The sequence below is a fragment of the Saccopteryx bilineata genome, chromosome 7 (genome assembly GCF_036850765.1).
Source record: "Saccopteryx bilineata isolate mSacBil1 chromosome 7, mSacBil1_pri_phased_curated, whole genome shotgun sequence".
Classification (NCBI taxonomy): domain Eukaryota; kingdom Metazoa; phylum Chordata; class Mammalia; order Chiroptera; family Emballonuridae; genus Saccopteryx; species Saccopteryx bilineata.
Window position 1 is genome coordinate 85979147 of NC_089496.1, and position 27606 is coordinate 86006752.

Genomic DNA, 27606 nt, shown 5'->3' on the forward strand with positions numbered 1-27606 from the left:
GAAGAGTCAGGCGCCCAGGTGTGTTGTGGACAATATCAGTGACCGTAACCAGCATTTATTGAGGCCCTCAAAGACGCCCTGGGAAGGAGGTGTAGTTCAGGAAACCGCCCAGAGCCAGAGAGGAAGCGGCGGAGCTGGAATTCACACCCAGCCCACGGAGCACCTTTCACTGGGCAGGAAGACGACTTCCCGAGGCTCGGCCAGCGCGGGACGTCTGCCGTCTCCTGGGGACAGATGGAGGCAGCTCTGGAAGAGGGACTGCTCGGCACCCCGCTCACAGCCACGGCTGCGTTATGGAGACCAGAGCAAGCTCCTGGCCTCCCTGCGCCCCCAGAAAGAAGAACCCGGGGCTTTGGTCGCTGCCTGGAGTGGAGGCAACTCCGGGGGAACTATCTTTAAGAAATCCTGTGGGAGGGAACAGAAATAAACAAAGGGGGAAAAAAAGAGATTCTGGGGCTGTCCTGGGGACTGTCCCATCCTCAGGTGGCAGCCAGGGACAGGAGGCTCCTGCCACGGGGACGCCTGCAAGCGGGCGGGGGCGGGGGAACTGGGTGCCTAGAGCAGGGGCACGCGGGAGGCCTCCCACAGGCACCGGGCCAGCTCGCCCGCCTGCTGCACTAGCACGTCTGTGGGGATGACTGACAGGTGGAGGGCCAGCAGCTCATGGCACCTGACGGCCTCAGCTGGGTGGCCCTTGCTGTAGTAGCGGAGGAGCTTCCTGTGGGAGGAAAGGGGGGACTGGACTCAGCAGACGGCGCTCCCCCCTGGCACTGTGCAGGCACCGTCTCCCCAGTCCCCAGCACCGGGCCAGGGCCCCCGAGGCCTTCCCGGCCCCAGGCTTCCGTGGTCATCCCTTTGTCCTGAGCCCTGTGCGGGGCCTGCTGAGGGCTGCGTTCTAGCTAAGGGGCCACAGCCAGCGGGGAGCTCGGGGCCCCGGCCACGACACCTGCACACACTGCCAACAGCAAGATGGGCAGAAACCCCAACATGCTCCCCATGCACCTTCTCACCGGATGCCAGGCCGGGACGCGAGGGGCATCTATCAAGGGTTCCTAGGTTCTTGGGGGGCATCCTGGGTAAGGAGCTGTCCCCTATGGGGCAGCTGTCACTTATCACCCAACATCTGTGCACCCACAGCCCCACGCCTTCTGATGCGGCAGCACCTGTAGTAGTCTCCTCCCAGCATGCCCACGGGAGCCGAGTCATCGGAAAGGACAGGCACATCCATTATCTGGAGCTTGTACCCCTGAGGAAGGAGAAGAGGCTCTTGACTGGGGAGGCGGTGGGTGCAGTGGGAAGAACACTGTGGGTCAGACACACAGGTTCAGAGCCTGGCTCAACCCCGCCGGGTGAGTGCTTGGTGCTGGGAAAACCTGTGGGCCTCTTTTAACCTTGTTTTCTCATCTGTGAAGCGGGAATAACAATTATCCCGATGAACATCAGATAATGCACAGAAAGTTCCGAGCACTATGGAGTGCTCATCCCTATCAATGAATGGACCCAGGTCCCCATGTTCAGCAGGGCCACTGGGAGGGTGAGCCGGTGTCATGAAGAGTAAAGCATTACCAGAAGGCCCACATCTGTTCGAAAACACCGGTAATTCCAGGGTAGGAGCTGGAGGGGAAGGGACTCAAGACCCACGGGCACCCGCTGTGTGCCAGGCCCGGTCATGGCGCCTCAGAAAGTGCACGTGGGCCTGTGGGCTTGCCTGCAGCTGCGAGGGTGGGCCCAGCAGTGTCAGGTGGCTACTCAGGAAGGCACAGGTGCAGCCAGACCTCACACTTGGTCTGCCTCCCCACTCTTCTACTTGAGCCCATCACCCCGTGCAGCCAACCAAGCACACAAAGCCTGTCTTCCTCTAGAAACTGAAGTCAAGGTCACACACATATTGAGAAGTTCCGAGGACAGAAAGGACATGAGTTCCCAGGCCATATGCACTGCAATAACAGTGAGGTTTAGAGACGGGCCCGGGAGGCAAGATGCCTGGCCACACTCTCAGCTTTACCTCGGGCAGGCTGGTTAATTGCTTGAGCCTCAGTGTCCCCACCTCGACAGTGGGAACACCCATGTCAACGCTTTATCGGTGCAGTGGACTTGAGGAGGACCACTGAGGAAGCCCGTGGTCTGAGCAGCCCTTCTCACACAGGCCTGCGCCCCTCTGTTCACACGTTACCTGAACGCTGCCTGAACAGTGTGGCACGAGTGTTTCAGACAGCTGGTTGGGAGGGTCAGAGCCGGTGTAAAAATGGGACCTCAGAGTTCTGGGTCCCAGCCTGTTTTTCTCATCTGCCAGCTCCACCAGGGACAAGAACAGATGAAGAGACAGACTGAACACAATCCACCAGAAAGGAATCCAAGCGTTACAGGAAAGGAGAGCCACACCCACCGTCTCGTTCTGGAACCACAGGAAGTAGGAGCAGTAGAAGTCCCCCTCCTGGAACAGCAGCGTGGTGTAGCCCTTCTGCAGGTACCTGCGCGCCCGCCGGATCAGAGACCAGACCTGGGGGGAGAGGGGGGCCCAGCTCGGGGGAGCTCCTGCAAGGCCGGGGCCTCTCCCGCTCCCCTTCGCCCTCCGTGCCCAGGCACAGCCTTGGCTCCAAGTGGGAGCTCAACACCAAATCCACGTTGGAGGGATGGGTGGACTATCCCCACAGTCACCATGAAGATAACGCATATGTAAAAACACTTCATATAACTCATTGTGCATACAAGCTATGAATCAGTCAACTCATCGTTCAGACCAGAAACTAGCCACGGACAATGTTAACTGCTGCAGCAGGAGATGACGGGGTGGCCACCTGGAAACTCCTCCTGCCGTCTCGGGCCAGCTGCTCACCCGGGCCCCTTTGGGGATGGAAACCTTTGACACGGGTTCTAGGCCTGGGAGGTGCTGGGAAGGTGTTTGAACGTGTAGCACACCCTGATCCAGGCACGTCCCCTGCTCCAGGGGTTAAGTCCAAACTCGGCTCAGCAGGGTCCGGGAGGAAACGGTGCCGAGCACTAGTGACTCAGATCCCCTCTGCCCACGGCTGTTCTCTCGCCTAATTCAAGGACTTTCTGATGCAGACTGTGACCTGCCTGGGGGGAGGCAGGAGGCTCAGCTCCACTGCTCCGCTCCCAGGGCTGGAAAAGGCCCGCTGAGCCCCCTCTCCAAAAGCCTAAGTGGGTTCACTTCAAACCTGCCCGCGGTGTAACGTCTAATTCAAACGGCAAACCGATACATGGGCTTGCTATGATTTCAGGGAAGCAATTTGACAATGTGTATCAATAACCTCAAAAACATTCCTCCCATTTGACTTAGTAATTCCATTTCTGGGAATCTATGGTGAGAAAATAATCAGAGATGAGGACAGAGACGGATGCGCACAGGTGTACGCTGTGGAATTATTTATAACAGAGAAAGCCTGGAAACTAGCTCCATGTTCAACACCGGGGAAATGGCTAAGTAAATTATGCTACATTCACATGATGGACTATTGCGGAGCTGTTAAAAATCATGTTTATAAAGAATTAATGATGAGGAAATGTACCCGCTATGAAGTGAAAAGGTGGTAAACACAACTGCGTAGACAGAAAAGCTCAACTACGACAAAATGCACAGAAAGACAGAGGGAGGAAGGTGCCAAGAGAACCCCGCTCGCTGTCCTGGAGAGCAGAACGGAGATGGAGATGACGACGACGATGAAGGTACCAGCAAATACTCACTAAATTCTATCTCTGTGTTGCGCCGCACACGGTGCTGAATAAACTGCACCGCTGCACGCATCTGTCATCTCTGCAGTGATTCCGTGAGGTCAATGTTACGTCCTCTTTCACAGATGAGGGAACTGAACTTCGACCCCAGCCACACAGCTATCGAGAGCCAGAGCTCGGTTTCCAACACAGGCCCTCTGTCATCATCTCATTTTAACCATTATGACACTTTATTCAGATACAAAAGCGTGTGTGTCCCTGTGTGTATGCATATAGTTCAGAGAGTGGCAGAGGGTCTTCCCTCCTGGCAACCCAAAATATGTTTGTCATGAAGAAGAGTCAGTGAAAGCAAATAAAAGAATCCCAGAAAATGAATGTGTCCTTAGTAGAAATCACTGAGTTCTTTGTTTTGATAGTTAAACCGATTAATCTGTGTTTTCTCTTTCTTTTTTGTTTAATTCAACAAATACTTATTGGGCATTTGCTCATGCCAGGCACTGTGGTAGGCTCTGGCCATTTCTTCCCCTGACCTCACTGACCAGTCTCTGTTAATCCAGGACATCAGCACATACCCAGGAAGGCCCCCTGGCAGTGACCGAGGCCCACGTGGCCCCAGTGCTGGTCAGGGCCCTGGGCTGACAGAGACAAGTTGCTATTCTTAGGTGCCTGCAGAGCTGGGCACAGACGCTGACAGAGGAACCGCAGGGGTTAAGGCAGGTGAGCCAGAGCAGGGCACTGTCCTGCCCAGGCAGGGCCTGGCAGCATGGCCTGTGGCAGGCAGTGAAGGGTGCCCAGGCCAGGCAGCGGTTACCTTGGTTTTGATAAAGGCAGCCAGGGGCCCCTTGCCCAGCTCCGATGACGTCCTTTCACTGCTGCTGAGGGAAGGGGCCACCATCTGGCCGGTCGTGCGGTCCACGTAGATGAAATGCACCAAGCCTGGGAAGTCTTCCAGGTAGGTTAAGGTGTGAGTTAAGGTGCTTGCAAACCAGGAACCAGGGAGATGCTTCTCTGTCTCTGACCCAAGTTTCTACAAGGCTGAGCAGTGGAGTTCAGGCCAGGTCCACCGTGCCCCCTGCCCCCCGTAGGCTAACATTTCAGCCAACCCCCAGGACCCCTCTCCAAGATCTCCCTTTACCCTGCACTCCCAACCCGAGAAATCCTCAGGTGCAAGTACAAGGGACCCCTGACACTAGCACATTTAATACGGGGAGGTCTGGACGCAACAGGAACAGCGTATATTCACCTTTTATGATTTTCACGAGGGATGAGTTAAAATTGTGCACACGTGAGGCTGGTGGAGAAGAGAGCCACACAGGTAACGAGTGAGCCTAGCCGACCCACCTCCAGCCCGCGCACCTCACTGCACCTGTGCTCATCTCTACGCTCAGGAGGCTGGAAGGTGGGGAACAGACACCCATGGAAGGGCAGGGGCTGGTGGCTGTCACCCCTTTCACCTGCACACTGAAGACAGAAGTGTCAGGGGACTGGAGACAAGACCCTTTAGAAATTTTAATATAGGCAAAGTTCTAGAGTGTTCAATGAAACCAGTGTTTCATAATAAAAGGGTCTAGTAAGTCTTGGACATGGTTTTACAACAGGGATAAACACGTTAGTGCAGGCCTTCTCAGAGCCTTCATGCTCTGCTGTGAACTTAACCACTGAGGAGGACATGGCTCTCAAACCACCGTCCCCGGGACCTCGCCCCTCACAGAACGCCCTTCGCCACTTTGCTGGCTGCACAACACTGACATAATTGAATCCTAAGGCTTTTACGCAGTAACTTAGGGGCACCGGGACTTCAGCAATTCCAGCCTTGGTGTGGTCCTACAGACAGGACACTTCCTACTGCTGTGGCTCAGAGTAAAGCAGCTGAGGGGTAGAGGTCACTGGGCAAGGGGCCCCTGGCTGCCTTTATCAAAACCAAGGGAACCGCTGCCTGGCCTGGGCACTCTTCACTGCCCGTCCGACATCCTGTCCTCAGACTGGGCAGGGGGAGGACAGGCAAACATAAGGGCTCTTCTGGGCTGGCTCAGGGCTGAGACCTCAGGATATGACACCATGGTGACGTTCCTCCTGCTCTTCACCAACAGAAAGTCCTTCCAGTCCATCAGCTTCTCTCTGCCGGGAAAGCAGGGAAGCAGGGAAGCCGGCAGTGGGGAGGCGTGCCCAGCCCCACCCACCCTGGCCTGCAGGGGCCGGACCACACTCACTGCATGAGCATCTGGACCTGGTCCTGCAGGTGCTGGGGCAGCTGCGGGCCTCCCTGGCCCGGCGCCGTGCTCAGGAAGCTCAGGCGGTAGATGGCGCAGAGCTGCCGCTTCACCTTCCTGCACCCCTGCAGCAGCCTGGGCGCCAGGGGAGCGCGTCAGGCGGGAAGGGCCCAGCACGCCCGCCCGACCTGACCCTACCCGACCAGACCCGCACTGATGATTGACAGCTGACGAAGTGCACCTCACCCCCACGACCCAGAAGGTGCTTCCCCGTTCTCCCCCAGAGCAGTGCTCCGTGCACTTGCGATGAAGTTCATGGGGTTTCATCCAGTCCCTGGTTCGTTTACCAGGAACTGGGCAGTGACGTGGGAGGGGCCCTGACTCTGCTGGAGCTGCTGCAGGCGGCCAGCCCGTCCCGGTGTCGGGTCCTCACAGCCCTGCTGTCCCGGTGTCGGGTCCTCACAGCCCTGCTGTCCCGGTGTCGGGTCCTCACAGCCCTGCTGTCCCGGTGTCGGGTCCTCACAGCCCTGCTCCGCAGCTCCTAGCATCTCTGCTTCCCAACTTCCCTCCAGCACCTGTGGGCTGGGCCCCACTCTCCCAGGACCCTTCTCCCTTCAGAAATGCCTTCCTGAACATTCTCTCCCTCTTGGCAACAGCCCCTCTGTCCAAACTCCCCCCTCCCGCCCCTTGGTCCTCAGAACCCGTCACTCACTCCTGGGACGATCCAGGTTCACTTCTGGAGAAGGCCTTGGTCTTGAACTCCAGCCAGGTGCTCTGCGGGAGGACAGGACACAGGTCAGCCTCCCGACGACGCCAGGCTTGAGAGGGCGCCTCCCGAGGGCTTCCTCAGGCGCAGCACACGTGTCCCTGCACAGCCATGCCGGGGGTCTCTGGCGGGTACCCCCGATCTCTGCACCTGCTGCACACCACATCCTAGTCACATAGCAGGGGTTTACTTAAAAAGTTTCTGTGGGCCAAGTACCAGGCTCACTGCCTGGCTGGCACGAACAGGTACACTAATGCTATCAGAGTGACAGGTGAGTGACTCAAGGGAGGGTGGGCACAGGGCAGGCACTGGGCACTGAGGTGGAGCCCTGGGCAGTCCCCTTAAAAAGGAACTCTGTATCTCCTAACACAATGTCATTGCAGTGGCCTGAACACTGAGCCGTGCTGCTGGAGCGGAGACTCCGGGTCTGTCCCGTCTGGGGCTTCCGGCTGCTGGAGCGGAGACTCTGGGTCTGTCCTGTCCGGGGCTTCCGGCTGCTGGAGCGGAGACTCCGGGTCTGTCCTGTCTGGGGCTTCCGGCTGCTGGAGCGGAGATGCTGGGTCTGTCCTGTCTGGGGCTTCCGGCTGCTGGAGCGGAGACTCTGGGTCTGTCCTGTCTGGGGCTTCCGGCTGCTGGAGCGGAGACTCCGGGTCTGTCCTGTCCGGAAGTCTGGGTCTGTCCTGTCTGGGGCTTCCGGCTGCTGGAGCGGAGACTCTGGGTCTGTCCTGTCCGGGGCTTCCGGCTGCTGGAGCGGAGACTCCGGGTCTGTCCTGTCCAGGGCTTCCGGCTGCTGGAGCGGAGACTCTGGGTCTGTCCTGTCCGGGGCTTCCGGCTGCTGGAGTGGAGACTCTGGGTCTGTCCCGTCTGGGGCTTCCGGCTGCTGGAGCGGAGACTCTGGGTCTGCCCGTCTGGGGCTTCCGGCTGCTGGAGCGGAGACTCTGGGTCTGTCCCGTCTGGGGCTTCCGGCTGCTGGAGCGGAGACGCCGGGTCTGTCCCGTCTGGGGCTTCCGGCTGCTGGAGCGGAGACTCTGGGTCTGTCCCGTCTGGGGCTTCCGGCTGCTGGAGCGGAGACTCTGGGTCTGTCCTGTCCGGGGCTTCCGGCTGCTGGAGCGGAGACTCCGGGTCTGTCCCGTCTGGGGCTTCCGGCTGCTGGGGCGGAGACTCCGGGTCTGTCCCGTCTGGGGCTTCCGGCTGCTGGAGCAGAGACTCCGGGTCTGTCCTGTCTGGGGCTTCCGGCTGCTGGAGCGGAGACTCTGGGTCTGTCCCGTCTGAGGCTTCCGGCTGCTGGGGCGGAGACTCCGGGTCTGTCCTGTCTGGGGCTTCCGGCTGCTGGAGCGGAGACTCTGGGTCTGTCCTGTCTGGGGCTTCCGGCTAGCTCAGGCCCCTCCGGCCTTGTACCCACTTTCAGGCCAACACACACTGTGGCCCCCACCGTGCACCTCACCCGCTCCTCACACAGACCCGAACCCGCTGCGTACCCCAAGCGATCTACGGTTACTTCTGTAGGCTACAACTACCCTGTGCCGTTCCTACTGCCTACACACTGCCCCTCTGCACTGTCCCTTATCTCCTGGCTGCCAAGCCCTTTAGGGGAGCAGTGGCCTCTGGGAGACCTGCCATGCTGTGAGGATGTCAGGACTGACCATGGCTTTTACTGAGTCCCGGAGTCAGGCTCCGTTCGCCCAAGGAACCCTGGCCGAGTTGTGATCTAAGTCCTAGTTCCCTCCTTTAAAAAATGGGAATTATAATCTGTCCTGCCAAATTTACACAAAAATGTTCTGCAAATGTCATGTCGTTTTAGGTTGTGTTACAGTTTCCTCACCGGGAAACGGACCACACAGCTGCAGGCAGAGGCGGGCCCGGAGCGTGGGCCCGGAGCGTGGGCCCCTCGCCAGTGCGGACTGAGCAGGCCCGGCCGCTGCCTCCTCTCCCCAGGCGGGCGCACTGAGGATGCTGGCCTCACCTGAATCTGCTGCCCCCTGTGGTTCTTGACAAACTTGTCCATCCTCTGGCGGAGGTCCACCAGGAGCGGGTGGGACCGCAGGGAGCTCCGGGCCTCCTGCCCCTCCTTCAGCTTCTTCTCCACGAGGGAAAAGCCGTCCAGCAGCTGGTACAGGACCAGGGCCAGGGGCGCGCTGGGGCTCTAGAAGAAGCAGAGGCAGGGACGGGCAGCGTGGGGAAGCCGTCCCGGCCGCAGCGTCGCTGGGGCAGGTGGGGGCACTCGTACCTTGGTCAGGAGCACCATGTTGATGCCCGGCCACAGGGGCAGGCAGTACATGGTGTGGGGCACCATGGGGCAGTAGTTCTCTTTTATACTGGCATCCAGGAAAATCCTCCTGGGGCAGGAGGGGGCTGGGAAGCCAGGGATCAGCGTCTGGAGTGTGTCTTCAGCTATCTGTGGAGGAAGAGGTGCCGTTGCGGGAGGGCTGGGGGCCCTGCCTGGCCTCCTCTCCCCACTGGATCACCCACGGCTGCCCATTCGCCACCCTCGCTGAACCACAGGGAGCAAACATTTCAGCTCCCAGAAGTCCCAGCTCTCACTCCCTGCACTCTGCTGAGACTGTCCTAGCAGCTCCAGTCCTCAGCGCTGCCTCACTGGCAGCTTCTTCTGGGCAGTTCCCAGGGTCAGGACTGGATGCCAAGCAGGGCCATGGGTGGTAACAAAGAAACAGAAAAGGCAGGAAAAACAGACAGGGTGGAGCGAGGCGGAGGCTCCCTCCCCAGGTCGTCACATAGATAAAGGCATTCAAGTTAAATAACATGTCATGTCAACAGCATGACAGCCATTCCAGTGGGGGGACCTGAGAAATAAAACGACACATAATGACAAAATGAGCAAGCCTCCAGCCTCTCAGAGGCAGTGACTAAGAAAGCCTCTAGTGGGCAAAAGCAGAGAATTAAGGAATTCATTAGAGATGCCAACAAGACGTCTCTGTAAGGATGTCTCTGCAGTTCTACGATAACAGCAAAATGCTGTCCTAGCTGCTCTGGGGATTTGCTAAGCAGGTAACAACACAACTGCAATGGCCTCCTGAACAGCCGTCAGCCACACACTGAAGAGCGCCCAGTAAATGGGAACATGCTTAAGGAACCAAATGCAATAAAATACGTGAGGAAGCCCTGCCGGTTGGCTCAGTGGTAGAGCATCGGCCTGGCGTGCAGGAGTCCCAGGTTCGATTTCCGGTCAGGGCACACAGGAGAAGCACCCATCTGCTTCTCCACCCCTCCTCCCTCCTTCCTCTCTGTCTCTCTCTTCCCCTCCTGCCGCCAAGGCTCCATTGGAGCAAAGTTGGCCTAGGCGCTGAGGATGGCTCTGTGGCCTCTGCCTCAGGCGCTAGAATGGCTCTAGTTGCAAAAGAGCAACGCCCCAGATGGGCAGAGCATCGCCCCCTGGTGGGCATGCCGGGTGGATCCCGGTCGGGCGCATGCGGGAGTCTGTCTGACTGCCTCCCCGTTTCCAACTTCAGAAAAATACAAAAAAAAAAATACATGAGGACTCAGATTTGGTAAAAGAAAAAATATAGATGGAGTATATGGATGTGTCTACACACACACACACAATAGAGGGAAATTTTTGTTCCTTTACTTTACTTTTGTATTCCTCATTTTTCCACAATGAATTCATTTACATTTTTATTTTAAAAAAACATTAAAAATTAAGTTGGGCTTCCATTCCCATGACCAGTGAGAAGAGTAGGGATTTCTTGGGAGTTGAGGTCACCCTGTACGCCTCGCACCCCGGCCCCTGCGCTGCCAGCCCTGGAGGTGGCAGGAGGTGCTCAGTCCCCAGCGAGCCCTGCAGCGTCTCAGAGGAGCTGGTGCTCTGGCACAGGCTTCCCTCCCCCAGGAAAAACTCACCTGGACCAGGGAAGCATCGGTGGGTGGGGTTCCCTCGTCCAGCCAGACGGTGCTACCTGCAGGCCACAGGTAATAAAGTAACAACATAAATGATTGGGAAATATATAAATCATGGCCCAGGAGCACGTCAGAGCGGGAGGGTGGAGCAGAGATGGCCCCGCCCCGTCTACTCACAGCACTCAGTATGGGCTGGAGCGGTACCGTCCGCCCAGCCTACCCCAAGCTGGCAAGTACGGGCACACTCTGCAGTTCCAGGGTGAGAGCAGCCTGGGTTGGAGAGAGAAGCTCCCCCAGAGCCCGGTGCTGGGAGCGGGCGCCTGAGGATGCGGCTGGCAGTGTGGGGTCATGCTCCTCAGCTCCCCGCTTTGCCCAATCCTCCCCTTGTTTCTGCCGTTTTACTCCTGCGGGCCCCACCTGGCTGTCACCGTGCCTTTTCACCAGGAAGAGCACACAGGCTACACTTCCCCAGTTGTTTAGACAGTCAGCAAACTTTTACTGAGCACCTACTACGTGCTGGGAATTGAGCTAGACTTCCCTTTCTAGTTTAGCTTACAAAGGCCTACTGAACTCTTTAAAAGTTGGGGATGTTATATGTTTGTAATAAGTGTTCTCTCATGGTTTATTGCAAATAACTACCATTTATAACCATGTTTCTCTGGGGAAAGTCTGTTCTTATGTCTCAAACACCTGATTTACAAACGGAGGAGCGAGACTCGAGCCATTTGTAAGCTGTGAGTTCTGTGCACAGTGGAATGGCATTATTTACAGCTCCGAGGCATAAAAAAAATGCCCACTGTGAGAAAAGGGTGAGGAGGAGGACTGTGATGAATGAGGGACGGGAGCAGTGACAAGAAACGGGGACTTAAGCAATCACCCCAAACAGTGCTCCTCAACATGTTTCTGGCTCACGGAGAAGCTTCGAGAACAGCTAGGAACCCTGGCCTCAGAGAAACGTACAAGCATAAACGAATTGGCACATGACCCCAGGGGGGCCCAGGCTCCTCGCAGCCCACCGAAGGACCTAACATTAAGAATTTCTCACCCAGCCCTGGCCGGTTGGCTCAGTGGTAGAGCATCGGCCTAGCGTGCGGAGGACCCGGGTTCGATTCCCGGCCAGGGCACACAGGAGAAGCGCCCATTTGCTTCTCTACCCCTCCGCCGCGCTTTCCTCTCTGTCTCTCTCGTCCCCTCCCGCAGCCAAGGCTCCATTGGAGCAAAGATGGCCCGGGCACTGGGGATGGCTCTGTGGCCTCTGCCCCAGGCGCTAGAGTGGCTCTGGTCGCAACATGGCGACGCCCAGGATGGGCAGAGCATCGCCCCCTGGTGGGCAGAGCTTCGCCCCTGGTGGGCGTGCCGGGTGGATCCCGGTCGGGCGCATGCGGGAGTCTGTCTGACTGTCTCTCCCTGTTTCCAGCTTCAGAAAAATGAAAAGAAAAAAAAAAAAAAAAAAAAAAAGAATTTCTCACCCAGTGGCTTTTCCGTGTGGTTGCGCACGAGACCTTTTAAAGATCCTGATGCCAAGGCCACACCCCAGGCCAGCCCAGTCAGAATCTCTGGCACCGGCCCAGCTCTAGCGGTTCTGAAAGATCTCCAGGGAGCCCACTGTGCAGCCAGGGGCAAGAACCACGGCTCTAACCTAAATCTGCACGGCACTGTTCTCACCTGAGGCTCATTGGCCTTACAGGGAAACTTCTAGAAGTACTCACGTCTGGACTCCGGCCCTGGGACTACAGTTTAAATGGTCTGGCCGAAGCTGCCCAGGCCGTTACGCGGTCCAGCGGGGTTGAGAACCACCGGTCTAAGGAAGCGATGTTGTACATTCCCTTAAAAACTCAGTCCCTGCGAAGTCTTTCCTTCTGAAGCTTTGGCCTTTTTTCCTTTGTCAGACGATGTCAGCGGTCCCTTTCCCCAGACTTCAGAAATAAATGTGACGCCCACTCACAGTGATGACAATGATCTAGATTTTGGTTCCTCTATGTCTTTAAGCAATGTTGTCTTTCTTGTTTTGTTAATAGCATTTCAAATGCTTTGTTTATTTTTGTTGTTTACCCACATTCTTTGAAAAATCAGGTAAGGTATAAACTATAGAGACTGAATATTTATATTTGAAATCACTGTATTTGAAATCACATGATTACTACTTCATTTTGATTACCTGATTACTTATTACAAAAAAGAAAGGCAGAGAAAACACATGAGAGATGAATTTTTAAATGAAATCAACTTGTTATATAAAGTTGTAGCAATCACTTGAGTGGCCTAAGTCCTTGAATTCAAGCTGGAGCTGGCAGGGTAGACAGAGGGTCGCTGCGGACGGTGTCCGGTACCCTAGAAATCTGGACGTCTGTGCCTGGCCCGTACAAGGCAGGGGTCTACTGAACCCTAAGGCAGGCTCCCCAGAGCCGCTGCTCGGCATCTGTCTCCCTCCTCCGCCCTTCCCCCCACTCCCAGGTCTCACCTGAGCCTGAGCTCTGCTCCCCGGGGGAAGCAGCTGGGGTGAAGTACTCCTCAGGAAGGGAGAAGCTGTCTGTCTCCTGGGGGGAGAGGGGGGCAGCTTGGGCAGAGGGCTCAGCCCTGGGCCCCTCCCCTCCCTGTGGGGACGCAGCGCGGCACGTACAGTCCCTGCAGAACTCCGGGTGCGGCCGGAAGGAGGAGGGCTCCAGGCTTGCTGCAGGGGGATGTTCTGGCTGCTCCACCGCCTCGGTGGGGAAGGCTGCAAAGGCACAGGAGACCATGGTTAGGGCATGTCTGACCAGCTTGGACCTCCTGGTCCTCCACCTCCCAGCATCCACAGCATGGCCCTGGGGCGGAGGCACAGGCATGTGCCACTCCACCACAGAGCCCGGGCGGGTCCTCACTTTCCAGGGACATTTCAGTTCTAGCGGTCCAGTCTTTCTCTCAAACCACTGATGTTCCACTACACTGACTTCCAAACCACCACTGAAGATACTGGGGACGGCGACAGTGGTCGCCTGCACTTACTCAGCGTTCCCTGTGCCCCTGGACTGCTCGGCTCTATGGAACTGTCTCCTTCATGCCTCAAAACTACCCTGAGAGGTAGATGCCATCATGGTCCCATTGCACAGATACGGCAATCGAGGCTCAGAAGGGGCAAGTACCTGCCCAGCTCACACAGCTAAGTGGAAAAGCAGGGACCATCTGACCCTCCAAATCTGCACTGTTAACCACACGCATTCTAGAATTCTCCTTCTCTCTGAAGGCAGCAGGAAAAGTGTCATGCCCAACAACATGCTGAGAACTGTGACTCAGGAGCCACGGCATCCCCAGCAGCCTGCCGGCCACCCCACAGGGTTTTCGGGGCCGTCTCCCTGACGGCCTCCCGCAGCCCAGGGAGCTGCCCGAGACCTGTGTGTCGTCGTCTTCTGCGGAGCTCTCGCTGGGGTAGAGGTCCTGGGCCAGGAGAATGAGGGTGAGCAGGTCGGCGGGGCGCAGGGAGCTGGCACTGTGGCTGCAGAGAGAACGGGCGACGGTCAGCCGGTGCCCGCGACCCCGGCAGGCAGCGCTCGGGGACAGGTCGGTTAAGGGGGTCTAGAGCACCGTCCCTGTCCTCGGGTTTATGAAGGTGCCAGCTGACTTTATCCTTCCTGGAGAAAGGTGAGCTCTAGATAAAACTAGCTCATCAACTGTAAACAAAAACTCGGTTCTGTTAAAAAAGAAAATGACCGATGGGAAGCCACCAGGGACCGGTAAGAGCAGATCGGGAAGTCCTGAGTTCAGACTCTGAAACAGTATTCCAGGGAGAAAGAGTTCAGAGGAGTGAGCGGGCTGAGGGGCTGCAGAATTGAAGAATCTGAGAAGTCTCCATGAAAAGAATGGGGCATGGCCAGGGAAGTGAGGGGCGAGGGGCCTGGACCTCGGGCTCACCTGGAGTAGAAGGCCAGCAGCTTGGAGTGCACAAGGAGGAAGGCGTGCAGGGCCTCCTCGCCGGCCCGGGCGGGGCTGGAGTTGACAGCCTGGACCACATGCCGCTCCAGCGCCTCTATGCACAGCTCGCAGAGCTGAGGGTGAATCAGCCGCTCCACAGCCTGGCCACATGTGGGCGGGGAGAAGAAACCATGTCATCCACCACCCTCTCCTGCTCTAGGCCCTGGCTGGTGGGCACATTCATTCGGTCCACACTGAGCACAGACTATGTGCCAGACATTTGGGAACGGAGAGACTCAGACCTGCATGGTCCCAGCCTTCCTGGGGCTTATAGTCTGCTCACTAGAATCTAGTGGGTTATTCAGACACCATGCAAGGAAGCAGACAAACTAAGTGCTGTGTAGGAAATATGCAGTACTGGACGAGAGAAAGTAGCAGGCACCTACTTGAGTAGACAAAGAAAGGCCATCTGAGGTGACCTTTGAACTGATAGAAATCAGTTGAAGAACAACACGCAATCCTGTCAGAGAAAGGGGGGGGGGTAGAGGAAAGAGCATAAGCAAAGGCCCTGAGGTAGAGAGAGAGAGTTTTGAGCAGTGCTGTCCAACTAATATATTTATATAAGACAAGCCTTATGCACAATTAAAACTTTTCTAGTATCTATGTTAAAAAGTAAAAAGAAACAGGTAAAAATAATTAAAAATTTTATTTTATCCAATATATATAAAATATTATTTCAACATATCATATAAAATCATTAATGGATTGTTTGACATTCTTTTCTGTACTAAGTCTTCAAAACTCAGTGAGTAGGTTATATACACAGCATAACTCAATTTAAACTAACTACATGTCAAATTTTCAATGGTGTTGTATAGCTAATAACTACAATGCTGGACAGAACGAAACAGAATACTCAGGAGATGGAAAGAAGTCCCAGGTGTCCAGAGCACAGAGAGTGAGGAAAAGGAGACCTGAGACGCGGCGGAGGCAAGACAGGCAGTGGCAGATCATAAAGGGTCTGGTAGGCCTGGAAAGAAGTTTGAATTTTATTTTAATTGCATATCACCTACCAAAAGCCCTTCCTAATCTCTCAGAAAGAGTTGATCATGACATCCTTTGTACCACCACGGACTCTGATGAGAAATTCATTATGATGACACCCCCTCAAGGGCAGAGATTGTGTCTTTCTTTACCTCTGTATTCCCAGGGCCTGGCCCATTTCTGAGCATAGATGAGGTGCTATACATTTATTGGAAGAGTAAGTGGGCTTTGAAAATGAATTCCTTCAGCTCTACTTTCCAATTCACTAAATCTCTTTCTAGCTATGTCTCATCTATTATTTGACCCATCCCGTGAGGTTTTCATTTTAATAATTATATTTTCATTTCTATACTATCTACATGGGTTCTTTTCTAGCTTTTATGTTTTTAAATATTTCATAATTATTTTATATTCTGTGCCTAATAATTCCAGTATATCAAGCCCCTTGGGATCTAATTTTATTGGCTATTCACTCCCCTGACTCTCAGTCATGGGGACTTATTTCCTTAGGCACCTGACATTAACTGTAAACTTGTATTTGTTTGCTATTAATCTGTCATCCAAAGCAGTGGCTTTCAAAGTCTAGTTTCTGGACCAGCATTATCAGCATCACCTGGAGCCTCCACCTCCACTGAATGAGAAAAGTGACCCAGGCCCAGCAACCTGTATCTAATAGGCCTCCAGGTGATCCTGATGCACCCTGGGGTGTGAGAACCCCTGATATGGAGAGAATCTGCCATTGTCTATATAAAGGCCAGAAGTGCTGCTGACAAGGGTCACTGCGGCTCCTCAGGTCTGGGCTGAACAGGGCAGCCGCAGCCTCGCGCCCCTCGGGCCTGGTTTTCCGGCTGTAGAGTTGGTACTGCTGTCTGCACTCAGGTAGTCCTGTCCTCAGTGCTGCGTATTTTTTAGTACTTTCCACTCTAGTTTCAGCTGAATATAATTTTTTGGGGGGAGGGAGTCAGAGTTGAGGGGACTATTTTCAAAGATCTCTATAATTTTCTGTGAGCCCCAAAACAGCATTAAAAAGTCTTTCTCACTCAGGAGCTAGTGTTTCATTGTAGAAAGGCCTATCAGAGTACCCAAGCCATTACGTGGTCAGAAAGAGCAACCCTCTGAATGCCTGAGTTTGGGGGTCTGCCTGTGCCCTCACTCATTAGCGGGATCAGAACAAGGTCTTAAAGCTGCATGGCCCTTCTGACCTGACACTTCCACAGCCCGAGGACACACCCCATAGTCACCTCCACAGCAAAACACTGCTCCTGCTCCCGCAGGCGGCCGTAGGTCCACAGCAGGCTCTGGAAGCGCTCCCACACCTGGGCCCGCTGCTCCAGGTCTGGGGGCCGCAGCCTGGGGGCAGAGCAAAGAGAGTCATGACATTGCTGGATGTCCCCAAATTCAACCTGAGGAGCACAGTCCTAGATCACTGTCGGGGCCGGGAGCATTCATGTGACCTGACCCAATAATCGGGAGCGCCCACAAAGCACAGGGGGGCCGTGTTCGGGTTGTGAAGTGGAACGGGATGGACAGGGAAGCGGGAGCCAGGAGCTGAGAAAATCGCCGCACTTCTCAGTCTCTCTCACACAGACAAGTGACACGGAGTCAGCTAGAGACCCAGGAAGGTGCCAGGAAGGAGCCAGGGGCACAGTATGGACGGGCAGCTTCACAGAGGCTGGTACACACTGCCTGGCTTCAAAAGGGTGCTTAGCAAAGGATCGGAAGGGACCAGCCACGAGGACTCACTCCTTCCGGATGAGCTGGCTGTCCACCGTGACCAGCCCGAAGTGCACCTCGAACAGGTACTTGAGCACACGCAGCTTCTGCCGCAGGTCCCCCTCGCCCTCTGTGTGGTCTCCATTGATGGCGATGAACAGGCATTCTCCAAACTGTAGGCACAGTGGCTGATGTCAGCCATCCCTAGGGACTCCCCACCCCTGCCCTGCTCCCTGGGGACACTGAGGTGAGGATCATGTCCCATGGGATTATGATAAAACTTGGCTCCTGCCTTCTACAGGAGTGTAAAGTTCCAGATAAAAGAGAGGTAATGAGGGCCGCCCCCAGAGCCAAGGGAGGAGCTCGGGCCCCAGAACACGCTCACCAGGTGAAGGACGTAGAGGTAGTTGCCATTTTCTGTTGAGAAGCAGGTGTATGTGTCTGAGAGCTTCTCCAGCATGGTCATAGAGGAGATGATGACCGGGGCAAGGAGGGTGCTGAGCTGGTCCTCCAGGGCAGGGAGCTGTGGAGGGGAGGAAGTTACACTGCTCGAGTGTGCCAGCCACGGGGATGAAGAAGTGGACAAGATCCAGGTCTTGCCACCAAGGGTCTCCAGAGCTTTAGATCGGCCTGGGAGGGTACCACTCTTCTGGCAGAGAGGGGGGGCCAAAAGACATTGTCTCCAAGCCTTGAGTGGCAGTTAGGAAGGCTGGGAAGGGCTGGCCAATGAATTGTGCTGCTTAGGCTCCGATGATGGAAGGAAACGTTAAGGGGCTAGGCCACATTTCCACAGAGGCGTGCTCGGGGCTTTTAATGGCAAGCTGGCCAACTCTAGGAACATTCGCTACACGTACTGGAGTCCGTGCCCTCTGCAGCAGCAGGTCCACTGCGGGGGAATGTACCCTAAGAAACATGATCAGAGAGGGGGCAAAGGCACACGCACAAGGTGCTCACTACATCATTTACAGTAGTAAGCAACTGGGAAAATGTAAATGTCCACTCCCGGGGGAACAGTTAAACAAATAGGAGTCCATCTAAATGAGAGGAGACCAGACAGCCACTTAAAATAGCGGAGTGTTTCCACGGCATGGAACCTTCCTCTGATACAATGTTATCTTCAAAAAAGTGGTGGGAGGATGGGGGAGGGGGAGGGACATAAAGAGGGACAAATATAATATAAGGTGACGGAGGATGATCTGACTTTGGGTGATAGGTAATGCAGCATAATCGACTGTCCAAATGATGTGGAGATATTTGCCCAAAATCTATGTACTCTAGTTTACCCTGTTAAATTTAATCGTCTAAATAAAAATTAAAAAAAAAAAAAAAGTGGTGTGCATGCTCTGTACACTAAACTGCATAAAAAGAATTGAAAAATATTATGAATTGTTAAATTCCTTACTTCTGGACAGAGGGATTGTGAGTGATTTTCCCTCCTACTTTTTATATATTTCTGTACTTTCTCTATTTCCATAATAAGCATACTGTTAGAAAAACAGCTGTGTTAGCCTTGCTCACTTGCACTTTGCATGATTAGTGCTTGAGCACATGGCAGAGGCATGTGTGCATAGCCTATGTAAGGCCATGGGTGCTTTGGCTCAGGGTGGTGTTTGGCGGATTGCCTGCCTGCCTGCCACTGCAAGGGACCATTTCTCCTGCTCGTTCGCCTGCTGCCAGGAGAAGCGGTTTCCCTGCCTGTTTGCTCATCTGCTGTTGCTCATCTGTTAAACGGAATGGCCCAACGCTTTCCGGCTCTGCGGCTCCTCCACCGTCTGCCCGAATCCCATGTGGACTGCCTGGCCCCCCACCGGCAGTACACATACACTTTTCTAAGTCTCCCCATTCAGCCTCTCTGCCCTTCAAAATAAAGAACCAAACAAACAAAAGAAAGAGTCTGGACAAATTAGTTGAAAATCTGCAAATGAAATGGGATAAAGCCAGTGGGATGGTCATAGTTCAAGTTCACAATACTGAATGAAAAGAAAGGAGGAAAACGGCTGACCTTGCCCAGGCTGATTTCAGGAGACGTGACTGAAATACGGAGAAAGCGAGTCCTAACTCTGAGCCCGTGAGCGCTGCAAGCAGCTGGGTCAGACCTTGCCTCAAAAAGCTAAACAGGCCGCTGGCCTGGGGCTGCGTGCAGCATTTAGTACCCGCGCGGACACAGCGCAGGGCAGCTTTTCTTCCCATACGCTCAGCGCCAGGAACCAAGGTCTGCCTCCAGCTGCTGCAGAGTCTATCCAGCTCAAACAGTAGTCCCTCTCGCCACGCGGGTCCCGGCTTGGACGGCCCCTCACTGCCCACCCTCAGGCCACCCTGCCCCAGTCACTCCCCATCCCACAGCCCGGTCCACTTTTTCTGCCCATTTATTGATATCGCTCCCTGAACTCAGGGTGTTTATCTGGTTCACTGTATGATACCCCTCTTTCACCTCCAATGCCATGAGAGCAGGGTCCTATTCACTGCTTCACCTCCAGAGATTGGCACACAGTAGATTCTCAATGAATACTTGTTGCCTGAATATCCCTCCAGATAGGCAAATGTTTGTTGAGTTATTCACATACCATGATTTTCTGGAACTGTCATGAATGAGGTATGTTAATAGAAAAGTCACAAAAATCTAGATTATATATAGCAACTAATTGCAGAAGTAGTTAGTAGCTTTTCCTGCAGGTGTAGCAAGAATTTTTTTCTTTTTGGTCGGGGGAGATGAAAACATTGGGGTGGGCAGAGTGTAAAGGGACATTCTCTCATTGGTGGAATTATCAACTGGTACAGTATCTTTGCATGGCTTTTGAATTGATGCTTCTGTTTTTAGGAGTTGATCCTAAGGAAAGAGTAAGGTGTGGGGTCAAGTTCAAGCACAATGTTCCCTATAGCAACAGTCACAGAAAACTAGAAGTGATGAACAAGTCCAGTAGTAAGAAAATGGTTCAAGCCTGACCTGTGGTGGTGCAGTGGGTAAAGCGTTGACCTGGAACACTGAGGTTGCCGGTTTGAATCCCTGGGCTTGCCTAGTCAAGGCACATACATGAAGCAACTACTATAAGTAGATGCTTCCTACTTTTCACTCTCCTTCTCTCTCTCTCTCTCTCTCTCTCTCTCTCTCTCTTTCTCTTGCCCCCCTCCAAAAGTCAATAAATAAAATCTAAAAAAAAGAAAAGAAAATGGTTCAAGAGATGGACACATTTATTCATAGAATATGTTTCTGTTAACACCTATGCTTTTGAGAAGATTTAACAAAATGGAATCATGCTTTAGATATACTGGCAAGTGAAAAAAATTAGGAAACAAAACTGAAAATGTGGCACAATCCCAACTACTGTATATATAAAAGTTAAAGACCCAAAGAAAACATATTAAAGAGCTAATAGCTATTGGGTAGTAAAATTATGGGTCATTTAAAAACAATCTTTCTATGTTTCCAAATTTCCTATGGCTAATTCATGTTATCTATAGGATCAGGAAAAAGTGTGTTGTCTACATAAAAAAATAAAAATTTAAAGACTCTTTTCTTCACACCAGTCATGTAGACACTGAAAAGTCGGAGTTCGTTAGTATGTTCCTTTCCCAGATTTTTATTAGAGGGAAGAGAAACATTACCAAACAGTGAGTTGAAATAAAAGCTTAAGAACTGAAATACTTAAAAACTTCTTAATGCAAAAATTAGATGAGGCCCTGGCCGGTTGGCTCAGCGGTAGAGTGTTGGCCTGGCGTGCGGGGGTTCGATTCCTAGCCAGGGCACATAGGAGAAGCGCCCATTTGCTTCTCCACACCCCCTCCTTCCTCTCTGTCTCTCTCTTCCCCTCCCGCAGCCAAGGCTCCATTGGAGCAAAGATGGCCTGGGCGCTGGGGATGGCTCCTTGGCCTCTGCCCCGCCCCGGAGGGGCAGAGCATCACCCCCTGGTGGGCAGAGCGTTGCCCCTGGTGGGCGTGCCGGGTGGATCCTGGTCGGGCGCATGCGGGAGTCTGTCTGTCTCTCCCCGTTTCCAGCTTCAGAAAAATACAAAAAAAAAAAAAAAAAAAAAAGAAAAAAGAAGAAAAAAAAATTAGATGAGTTGACTGCTAAAAAATAAAAGAGCCTAACAGAGCTGCTTTTAGTTTCAGTAAAACCAGTTAAATGTCCATGATCTTGGATATTTGGCTTTCCACCTGCAGACAGTCACCAGAGTATCAGCGACACTGAGGTGAGTGACTTTAGCACACTGGCTCACCGACTGGCCCATTAGCGCGGGAAGGGTTCTGAGGCGGCCAGTCTGTGCTGCTGCGGAAACACAGGAACTCCTCTGCTCATCCCCAACAGAGTTTGCAAATCCAAAATAAATCTGGAAAAAATTCTCAGGTAAGTGACTCCTTTAAAATGTACTGTGGAAATTAAATGAGTGAAAATAACAACTATCTTTGAGTTATTATATTAGTGTTAAACTGGATGTCCACATGCAAAAAAATAACTTTAATCCATATCTGATACTACATAAAAAATTTAAGATGGATCATGAGACCTATTATAAGACCTACAACTATAAAATTTATGAAGAAAATAGAGGAGGTATCTTTGTGATCTTCGGTTGGGTAAAGATTTCTGAGATATGGCATCAGAAGCATAATCCATAAAAGCAAAAAAAAAAGAAAAGAAAAAAGAGGATAAATTGAAATTATCAAAATTAAAAATTTCCGTCTTTGAAAGATACTGTTATGTAGATACAAAAACAAGAAACATCTCTCCTTGGACTTATACACAAAAATACCTAAGAAACTCTCAAAACTATATAAAAATAAGAATCAACTTTATAAATTGGCAAAATATCTGAAAAGACACTTCATTAAACAAGATACAAAGATAGCAAACAAGCACATGAAAAGATGCTCAAATTCATTCATCACCCTGGCCGGTTGGCTCAGTGGACAGAGCGTTGGCCCAACATATGGACATCCTGGGTTTGAGCCCCAGTCAGGGCACACATGAGAAGCGACTATCTGCTTCTCTCCCCCTCCTTCTCCCTCTTCTTTCCCTCCCACCCTCGCAGCTAGCAGCTTGATTGGTTGGAGCTTTGCACAGGCGCTGAGGATAGCTCAGCTGATTGCATTGGCCCCAGATGGTGGTGGCCAGGTGGATCCCAGTGGGGCCACATGTGGGAGTCTGTCTCACTATCTCCCCTCCTCTCACTTAAAAAAAACTCATTCATCATTAAGGAAGTAAAAATTAAAACAGTGAGATTCTGTCATGAACAAATTATATTAATAGAAAAGTCACTTTCTATTAGGCAACTATCAAAATAACTAAATTTATAAAGATTGACCATAGCAAGTGTCAGTCAGGCTACTGAGGAAATGGAAGTCTCATATAATACTACTAGCAAAATACAAAATGCTATAACCTCTTTGGGAAAGTTGTGTAGTTTCTTAAAAGTGTAACATACACTGATATGATCCAGCCATACTATCCTCAAGTTTTCCATGAATAGTGAAAGCCGATGTCCATACAGAGAAAGGCCTGTATGTGAATGTTCACAGCCGCTTTATGTGTAAGTCAAAACCAGCAACAACCCGGATGTTGTTGTCGTCAACAGGTAAGTGGATGGACAAACTGTGGCGTACCGACGAACAGACGCTTGCACAGCAGCGAGAGGGAATGGACTACTGATCCACAGTACGAGAGGGGTGAGCCTCAGAACCCTCAAACTGTGTGACAGGAGCTAGACCAGACCAAAACCAAAACCCCCCTGCGTACCTACTGTATGACTTCATCACGTGGAAATCTGTAAAATACACACTCACCGTTGTGACCGAAACCAGATCAGGGTTGCCCGAGTCGGGGAGGGCGAGGAGGGTCACAAATGTGGGGGATGGTGGATATGTTCCTTTTATTGACTGTGATGGAATCACAGGTATATATAAGTATCAAAGTGTATCAGATTGTACATGGTATGTTCAGGTTATAGTATGTCAATTATACCTTAATATAGCTGTTACAAAAATTAATGCGTTAGGCTTATGCTAAGTTTTTAGGTAAAGAAACTGGTAACATCAAGTTTCTCTGCTGTGAGATTAGAATTCTACCTCTTCCTGCCCTCTTTTGACCAAGTAAGCCCTGGGTAGAGTATGGGGTGTGCTCACCACACTCCAGAGCATCAGGGGGCCAAGCCCCGAGGAGGCAGGGTGGGTGTGAAGGGCGCTCGACCACACTCACTGCCTTACCTCCTCGGGCTGGGCCAGGAGCAGGTGCACGGTTCTCCCGCCTCCTGGCCTCCCTGGAGCTCTGCGCTATCCCTGCCCGCCCCTCCCCCCCTCCTGTCCTGTACTCACCTCTTCTCCCTCAGTTTCTGACTGCCCAAACTTCAGCCGCAGACTCTCTTCAAACTCCTCGTCTGTCCAGTAAAAGAGGACTTCGGCGCCCTCCGTGGCCACCAAGACACACTTCATCTGCCAGGGAGAAGCAAGCTTCAAGGTCACCTCCCAGCCCCCAAATCCCCAAGTGTGGCCTGAGTAACAAAGAGGATCATAATCCCATCAAGCATCTACTGAGCCCTCCCTGTGTGCCGGGCACCACCGCGGGGCCCTGGCGTTACTTCCTCACATCCTTACAACAGCCTGACCAACAGGAACCCTCAGCTGCTCCCGTTTGTAGAGCACGATGGGTTATAGCTTGAAGTGGCAGAGCTGGGCTCCCAGCCCAGGCTGGCCTGATGTCTGAGGCTCTTTCTTCTGTGTCTTTGCCCCCTCTAGAGCATCACACCTACCACGGGCCTACTGGAACCAACTGTAAGAAGGACCCAGCTCTCGATCTGCACATGGGTCACCCGCACAGGGAGGCAGGCCATCTCTGGGCTCACAGCACAGTCAGAGCCTGGTCTGGAAAGGAGGGCAGCTGCCGAACCTCCCCTAGGCAGCCCTCCAGTCAGAGACAGCCCCACAAGATGAGCTTCAGAGCCCACAGCATTACAGGGACTTCACTCACGCTCCTCCTGCTCCGGGTGGAAAAAGAGGCTGCCTGACCTTGTCCACATTCCTTCTCACACCTGCTGGGCTGCCACATCCTCGGCCACACCCACCAGCATCTCTGGTCCTTCCAAACCTCCTTCCCCACCCCCAACACGGCTCCTCTGCGCCACACATTTTCACGCTTAATTATATAAAATGTGTTTTATTATTCACCAACTGGTAGATTTTTTTTTTTTAGAGAGAGAGAGAGAGAGAAAGGGAGTGACAGACAGACAGGAAGGGAGATGAGAAGCATCAACTCATCATTCCGGTACTTTAGTATATTGATTGCTTTCTCACACGTGCCTTGACCAGGGGGCTCCAGCTGAGCCAGTGACCCCTTCCTCAAGCCAGCGACCTTGGGTTCAAGCCAGAGACCTTGGGCTTCAAGCCAGCAACCTTTTCACTCAAGCCAGTGACAATGGGGTCATATCCATGACCCCACGCTCAAGCCGGTGACCCCATGTTCAAGCTGGTGAGCCTGCGCTCAGGCTGGTGACCAGGTTGACACTCTATCCACTGTGCCACCACCACCTGGTCAGGCCCAACAGGTAGATCCTTAATTCAGAGCTTCCCATGCTGTGTCTTGGCCCCCTGGGATATAACAAGACACTGATCTTCTTAACCTTGGAGAAGCCTGCCCAAGCCTGGTAAGACCAGAGCTCTCAGGCCAGCTGCATGCAGCTCAGAGAGCACCAGGCAGGAATTTCAAACATTCTTGTGTACCTCAGTGTGCGACACAGACACAATGATGTTGCACGTATGATAAGACATGACAGTGATTAGGAAACTCTGTTCTGACTCTTCCATGTGAAGGTCCAGTTTCAATAGGATCATAACATTTTGAGGTTTCTGACTCACTTGCACTCTCTAGGATGCCCTATGTGACAAGCGTAGTGGTACTTACTGAATTCCCCCCAAACCTCCAGTTAGTGTATCAACTCCAACTTAGAGCACCCGGCCTGAGGGTGTTCCTAGCACAGTGAAAACCAGAATGCAGCCACGGAATGGCTGAGAACAAGGCAGAGACCGGGAGAACAGCAGAGTGTGAAGAGGATGCTGGACGAGGGCAGGTGGACTGGGAGAGCTGTGGGACCCCCAGTGAGAGGGACACAGTTGGGGGCTTGCGGGGCCAGCCTGATGGGAAGGGGGTGTGGGTTGGGGCATGGTGGGCTATGGAATGGAGGTCGCGGTCAAGAGCAGAGCCCCTGTATACAGGCTGGTGAGGGTGTGGGAAGTGCCGTGCTGGCCCCAGATGGGTGAGGTTAGGTTGTGGAGACAGGTTAGCCTGGTGTGGGACAATGATGGCCCACTCCTTGGTGGAGGCCAGAAGTGGAGCTTAGAGACAGAGCAGGCCTTGGTGACTTCCTGGCTGCAAGGGAGGAAGGAGAGGACAGGCAAAGGTGACATCAGGACACAGAGCTGGGCAGGGGTTGAAGAGAGGGCTCTGCAGAACCCAGGAGAGCTCAGTCTACTCCCTGCCTCACTCGGTCCCCTCCCACAGCCCCAGAGCAGCTCCAGAGTGGGTGCTGCCTGCCCCCATCCACCCCATGCAGGGCGGAATCATCTACCTTGGCAAGGAGCACAGCAGAGCTTCCAGAGAGACACAGGTTCAGAGAGGGCTGCAGTGGGCGGACTCGGTGACCAGCTCATGGAGAGCAGCATAGCATCCCGGGTCCTGCAGATGCTTAAAACAGAGAGGTCATGAGGGCAAGCAGAAGTCCTCTTTCTGACTGTTCCTTGTTCTTGGACAAGGTGGTGAAGGACTGAGTGGTCAAAGGTCTGCCTCTAGCCCCGGGGTAGTCTGCTCAGAACATTCTCCCCACAGTCAGGAGCTGAGTGCCCTATATCCCTCCCATTCCCACCCTCAGACACTTAGAACAGGACCGCTGCCAACAGTCATCTGGCCATAGCAGGTGCCCACAAACATGAATTCCCACGTCCTGTTTCCTTCCAAGCACTCTCATTTCACCGTAGGTCACTCAGAGCCACGGTGCGGTCAGCAAACCCACCCTGAGCAGCCCCAGGCTGTCCGGAGACAGCACAGCATCTCTGATGGATAGGGGAGCAGGCCCAGGAGAGAGGAGGTGTCCTGGGATGATGGATGAGTGGCAATAAACCAACACAAGAGGAACCTGACACCTAGTTTCAGTTTTGGCTTTGCCTAGGCAGTTCAACTTCACTGAGCCACAAACTCCTGCTGTGAACGGCAGGAAAAATCCCTCTCCACCTCCCTATAAGGTTCGAGTGAGAGTCAGAGAGTAACCAGGCAGGAGAGCCAGCAGCAAACTGCTTCCTTACATAGACGGGATGTGTGTGGGGTGTGTGTGTGTGTGTGTGGGGGGGGGGTGTCTTTACTCTTATTTCCCAGGTGTCCTTCCTCAAACAGGATGAACTAAACTGGTTTTAGATCATTCACATTTTGATGATAAAAGGAAGAAATAATAGTAAAGCTTTAGCTTCATTAGGAAACCAAACACACTGTAAGCAAATTAGAGGCAAGAAAGGGTTTTTAGGGGCTCAGTAATTTTTTTTTTCTTCAAAATAACAGACTTAACTTCATCATCGTCATGACTGGCCTTAATGTCATATTAGCAGAAAAATGGGAACGCTTCTTGGTCAACATTAGGTTCTACTTTTCTTATTCCAAAAGGCTGCTCAGAGAACGTCACCGCGTCATTCCCCGTTCTGCCAGCCCGCGCTCAGGGGGAACACAGGGCTCATCGAGCTCCCGATGGCGCCCGCCCGCTGGGGGAACCCCGGAGCCCATTTTCACTGTGCTGCCCAGCAGGCTGCCCTGCGGCCGCCGCTGCGGCCCCGCAGCAGCCGCGCCCCGGGCCGGAGGACCAGGAGGGAGGACCCAGGGCACGAGGAGCCGCTCGCCGCCGCGGGGCTGGCGACCCCTGCGCGCTCCCAGGGTGCCCCGCACGGGCCGGTTGACGCAGCAGCGTCGCCCCCACGTCCCCTCGAACCTCACGGCCACCCCGGGAAGAAGGCGGCTCGGGGAACCCGCCCCACTTCGTAGCTGCCGACACTTGGGCTCCGAGAAGTGGAGTGACCGGCGCACGGCCACTCTGACGGGGCGAGGGGCCCGCGCCCCACTGCCCGGAGGCCCGCGCGGGGTCCCAGGAAAGCTCCGCTGCCCACGAAGGGGCAGCCGAGGGCCCCGCCGCGAGGGTCTGCGAGGCCCACGTACCGATCGTAGCCCAGCGGGTCCCGGGCCCTCGGGCGCGCTTCCGGGTGGTGCCACGTGACCTCCCACGTGATCGCGCTGCCTGGCGTCTCTGCGGGCGGTGCAGTGGGCTCTGGCTGGGTGGCTTGGCTCAGAGAGCTCTGACTCCTGCCGTCCGCGGTCACCTTCCTATTGTCGTTACGGATGGCTCCCGAGGTCCAAAGGCTTGGGGGGCCTCGCCCCCAGCCATCAGGGGCAACCGCTGCATCCGGCACTGTGCTAAC

At 53.7% G+C, this 27606-nt stretch overlaps 1 protein-coding gene across 3 annotated transcripts; it reads right to left on the bottom strand.

The window, feature by feature from the left end:
- HPS1 (HPS1 biogenesis of lysosomal organelles complex 3 subunit 1) lies at positions 1-27401 on the bottom strand. 3 transcript variants are annotated; one of them, XM_066240416.1, is made up of 20 exons: positions 23476-23592; positions 17555-17692; positions 17200-17342; positions 16698-16806; positions 15387-15442; positions 14859-14932; positions 14413-14573; positions 13894-13996; positions 13145-13240; positions 12986-13061; positions 10528-10583; positions 8897-9064; positions 8633-8812; positions 6616-6677; positions 5904-6038; positions 5746-5811; positions 4505-4649; positions 2387-2500; positions 1164-1246; positions 1-718 (listed from the first exon to the last, which is right to left on the bottom strand). In XM_066240416.1, the coding sequence occupies exons 2-20, from the start codon at positions 17581-17583 to the stop codon at positions 556-558; spliced, it is 2019 nt and encodes a 672-aa protein (XP_066096513.1). In that variant the 5' UTR covers positions 17584-17692; positions 23476-23592; the 3' UTR covers positions 1-555. The 3 variants fall into 3 exon arrangements, with proteins under 3 accessions (XP_066096513.1, XP_066096510.1, XP_066096512.1); XM_066240413.1 differs by lacking the exons at positions 14859-14932; positions 15387-15442 and adding exons at positions 25722-25837; positions 27347-27401 and having other exon boundaries at positions 8-718; XM_066240415.1 differs by lacking the exons at positions 14859-14932; positions 15387-15442 and adding exons at positions 25722-25828; positions 27347-27363 and having other exon boundaries at positions 8-718.
- Positions 27402-27606: the final 205 nt, after the last annotated feature.

What these genes read in the sequence shown, in the direction of transcription:
- HPS1 (XM_066240413.1), bottom strand. Translation starts at nt 23,592, where the DNA reads ATGAAGTGTGTCTTGGTGGCCACGGAGGGCGCCGAAGTCCTCTTTTAC. An exon ending in ACAGGGGGCAGCAGATTCAG is followed by an intron (nt 6,678 to 8,632) that starts GTGAGGCCAGCA and finishes GTCCTCCCGCAG; the next exon opens with AGCACCTGGCTGGAGTTCAA. An exon ending in CTGGGAGGAGACTACTACAG is followed by an intron (nt 719 to 1,163) that starts GTGCTGCCGCAT and finishes TTCCTCCCACAG; the next exon opens with GAAGCTCCTCCGCTACTACA.